This window comes from Pterocles gutturalis, unplaced genomic scaffold (assembly GCF_000699245.1).
Source record: "Pterocles gutturalis isolate BGI_N339 unplaced genomic scaffold, ASM69924v1 scaffold31411, whole genome shotgun sequence".
NCBI classification, from domain to species: domain Eukaryota; kingdom Metazoa; phylum Chordata; class Aves; order Pterocliformes; family Pteroclidae; genus Pterocles; species Pterocles gutturalis.
This window is the reverse complement of record NW_010098820.1, coordinates 1-3,972: the sequence shown is the minus strand read 5'-3', so window position 1 is coordinate 3,972 and position 3,972 is coordinate 1. Positions and strand designations below refer to the sequence as shown.

The following is a 3,972-nucleotide window of genomic DNA, read 5'->3' as shown; positions in this document are numbered from 1 at the left end:
ATCTCCAGCACAGTTTGATTTCCTTAAATCCAGCTAACAGACCTCTGCGGACCCTCAGACTTGGCTTTTCTGCCCTGGGACTCAACAGGGAGGTGCAGAAGCACTGGGCTTAATTCTTCTGTGTGTTTTTTCCTGTTCCTTTTGATAAATGCTGTAGCTGGAGGATGAAGTTAGATCTGTGGAGAGGTTTCCCTGCTTTCTCTGGAGGTTCAGGTTGGTTTTGCACCCAGCAGGCAGGACCAGTTTGTAGGAAAGCTGCTGGAACAGCAGCAGGGTGGACTGGGGTGTGAGCGCAGAAAATTTTCCAGACTCAAGTTCCGTGGAACAGTCGTTGCTGGTGTCTACACAGCGTCATCGCGTGTCTGTGCCGCATCCCCAGCCTGCGCACGGGTGGCTGGAGCCACCCGTTCCCGCCGTCTGGCCCCTCCAGCCTCCCCGGTTCCCCCAGGATGGTGGGGTCGGTCGTCAGCCTTCGCTCTGCGCCCTCCCCGCTCGAGACACTTCATTTTGGAGGGTTCCACGCCACGCTGGTGGTGTTTGCAGCATGCTGTCACCGCTGGTGAGCGCGAGGGGACGCTACGGTGCGTCGGCGATGCCGTTATATCCAAGAGAAGCGGTGCTGGTGACCCAGCGCGGTTGGAAGTGCTGCTGCCTGCTCCTCGGGGACAGAGCATGTCGCAGCCTCGGGCAACCACGGGGACAAACCACGGGCTGCGAGGTTGGGGATTTTCTGGTCAGTGTTGTCTTTATCCAGGTCTCCGGCCTTTTTCCCATCTCTTGAGCATGTCTAAACCCAGCGATGAGATTTCAGTTTCTCTCTCTCTGTTGCTCCCCGGGCTGTGGCTGCGGCAGATGGAGCTGGGGGGGGGGTCCGGCAGGGGGGGTGCCGCCTCTGCCGTTGCCGTAGAGCGCTTTCACAAAACCTAAAGTCTTGTAGTTGCCTCCTGGGGTGGAGCAGGATGAGGGTTTGAGCACCCTCAAGTGTTTCTGGCGGGACGGAGCTTGGAGATGCCAGAGATGAGCAAGAGCTTGCCTCAAGCCAGGCTGCTGAGAGCAACGTGAGCTCGGCGTGGTCTGGGGCAGCTTGGCGGTAGGATGGGGCAAGTGGAGCGTGTTTGGCTAAGGAAGATCCATGACACCCTGTCCCAACAGGAGGGGACTTTCTGGGGTCAAAGATCAGATGCTGAAGGAAGAGAGGCTTCCTTGGGGGATCTGAGCGGTGCTGGTGGTACCCACGGTTGGCTGTCGTGGTTCCCTTCCCCAGGCTGCCCCAGCACTGGGGTTTGTTCTGGGGTCTCGCGCAGGAGAGCAGACAAGGCCGGGTCGTTCTGTTCACTCTGAAACCTTGTGACTCTGCCGCTGGGGCTGCAGCTCAGGGTGGGCTCCGTGTCCCCATGGCTGCTGACGCTCCTCTCCTTCTCCGCAGTGACCGCCGCCAGCCCCACGAGGACTCTCTACGTCACGTCGGACGCCAAGCTGTCTGCGCTTACCAAGTCCGTGATGGGTGAGGCTACCTCTGTCCCTCTCAAACTGCCAGGCATCCAGCCTTCCTCCTCCTCATCCGCCAGCTCTCCCACTGGCACTGTGACCTTTGCCACCTCCCCGCTGGCCAGTGCCCCCAGCCCTCCCAGCAGCCTGCTCCGCTCCAAGGTGGGACCTGTCCTCCAAACCACTTCCAAGACCCTCATCCTGACCTTCACGCTGGCCCCGGTGAAGGGTGACAGACCCTTGGGACACACTGGGGACAAAGTCAGCCTGACCAGGAGTGCCATGGCCCTCGGCCATGCTCTGGGGACAGTGGAGACCCTGGGGAGGGTTCCCTCTGTGGTGGATGGCGGGAGCACCATCGCCCACAGTCGCAACGCTCTGCCCAACAGACGCTTGCTGCCTGGAGGGGCTGGCACTGCGCTCGTCACGCTGGGCAGCAGCTTGGCCAACCCCTCTGTCATCGCCACAGCCAGGACCACGCTCAGCCAGAAGCCATAGGGATCCCCCCGGGGACCCTCAGCTGTCACCGGCGTTTCAGGGAGACTGAGCTCGGCTGTGGGGTGGGAGAGGAGCAGCCCCCTGGGCACGGGGGGAGCAAACCAAGGGGATGTTTTTCTGGTTTTGTTGCTGTTTAATAAATTTTTTTTGTTTTTCTTTACTGACTGTATTGTGCACGTCCCTTCCAGAAGCAGCTTTGGTTGCAGCTCAGCCCTCAACTGCTTTTGTCGGGGGCTGATTTCTTGGGGGACAAAGCAGCCTTGTGCAGGCAGGGAAAAGTTGGAAAAATTCGTGCTGTGAGGGCAGCAATCAGGGCGGCTCCTCCTCCCGGTGCGTCCCTTCTCAGGGTAGAAGCTTCAACTGATCCCTCCTCCTGTTGGAAATATTTGTACGTGCTGAAAAAGGCTCAAGTTAATCTGTCCTGAGCCCTGACTTAACTTTTTGGGTTGTTTGCAGCGGTGAGCAGGGGGAGCGCCAGGGGCTGGAGATGAGGGAAACGGCAGAAGGGGCGACACAACGGTGCTGAGCCGCAGATCGGGTGTGGAGATGGTGAGGCCGAGTTTGAGGGTGGTTTGCCAGGGCTTAGGACAAGTGTTTCCTCCCCTCACCAGGGCTGTCCCGGGGCTCTGGGGCTTGTTCTCACAGGACAGAGCTTAGAGCTGGGACTTGGGTGTTTTTGTGGTTATCAGGGAGAATCCCTCTGCGTCTCCATCCTGTCCTGCTGCACCCCGAGCCCTCCCCCCTCACTCCCCCAAAGGGACACAATTTGCCGGCTGAAATGTTTTTGGGGAGCATGATTCTCAGTGGACGGACACCCATGGGGTGCCGGGGCAGCTCCGTGCTCCCCCTCAGGACAGGCACGTTTCCGAAATCTCCGCTCACTGCCTCGTCCTGCCGCTTGGTAAGAAGCTCCTGGTTTTGGCTCAGCTTGGTTGGGACAGCCCACAGCAGAGGCAGGGCGTTTGCTCCAGAGACCCCGAAAATGGAGCAGCAGCAGAACTGTTTTCCCCTCGGATGGCTGTATTTGCTCATCGTGTGAAGAGGGAGATGCCTCGAGTTCCTTCCCACCTCTCCTGGGCTATCCACACGCTGCTCCAGACGCTTTGCCTTCAGGGCCTCTTGCACCCTGGACTTCACACCGCGTGATGGTGAGTAGCCGTCTGGAGCGTGCTGAGCCCTGATGAGCCCAAGGGCCTCGCTTCCCTTCTCCCTCGGGTTTTGTGGAAGCAAAAAAAAAAAAAAAGGAAAAAAGAAAAATGGGCAGGATTTTACTTTGCCAGCAATCCAGGCTCAGCCCAGGCAAACCTTCCTGCAGGGCGCGGGGTGACTTTGAATCCCAAGGTTGAGCTGGCCCCTGGCGGGGGGGATGTGCCAATGGGATGCCACTAAACGTGGTCCCTTCTCCCCACGCTGACAGTGAAAACAGCCGGGATGAGCTTAGGCTCCACTCAGGCATACGCAGCAGCCATGAAAACAAGTGGGTCTGGTAAAAACAAGGGTCTGCTGTTGTCCTGCAGCGTTTTTAAGTGGCTCAACTCTCTTTTTTCCAGGGTTGAAGTCCCAGTCTCTCCGCTGCAGTAAGAATAAGGAGGCTGAGACACCCCCAGGGACACGGCACCTCTGCTTGGGAAGACTTGAGCTCCATGGCCACATCCTTGCTCACAAACTGGGATTGACGGGAGGTGTTTTGCCAGAGAAGCTCTTGGGGCGCAGCCGGGGCTGTGTGTAATCCCTGTCCAATGGCCAGGCCGGAGGATCCTGGAGGGGGTGTGACCGTGGTGCTGCTCTTCCAACATCATGGAGTGACCAGTGCTGCCTGGGGCTAATTCTTTTCCAAAGTCTTTCCTTTCTGTGGACACAGCCGAAGTGGTCCTTAAAGCCAACGGGCTGCTCCTGCTCCCCATGAACCCTCTCTGGGGACAAGCAAGTGCCACCGTCCCCCTGCCCTTTCTGCTCCGGCAGCTTGTGGCGAGGTGCACAGGCTGG

General features: G+C 58.8%; 1 protein-coding gene across 1 annotated transcript in view; it reads left to right on the top strand.

The window, feature by feature from the left end:
* Positions 1–1,986, top strand: part of LOC104462448 (KAT8 regulatory NSL complex subunit 3-like) — a gene marked incomplete at its 5' end in the record, with an annotated part of 11,175 nt that extends 9,189 nt beyond the window's left edge. The window contains one exon of the mRNA XM_010074383.1: positions 1,427–1,986. Coding sequence (XP_010072685.1) covers positions 1,427–1,986 — 560 coding nt within the window. The remainder of the gene's footprint in view (positions 1–1,426) is intronic.
* Positions 1,987–3,972: the final 1,986 nt, after the last annotated feature.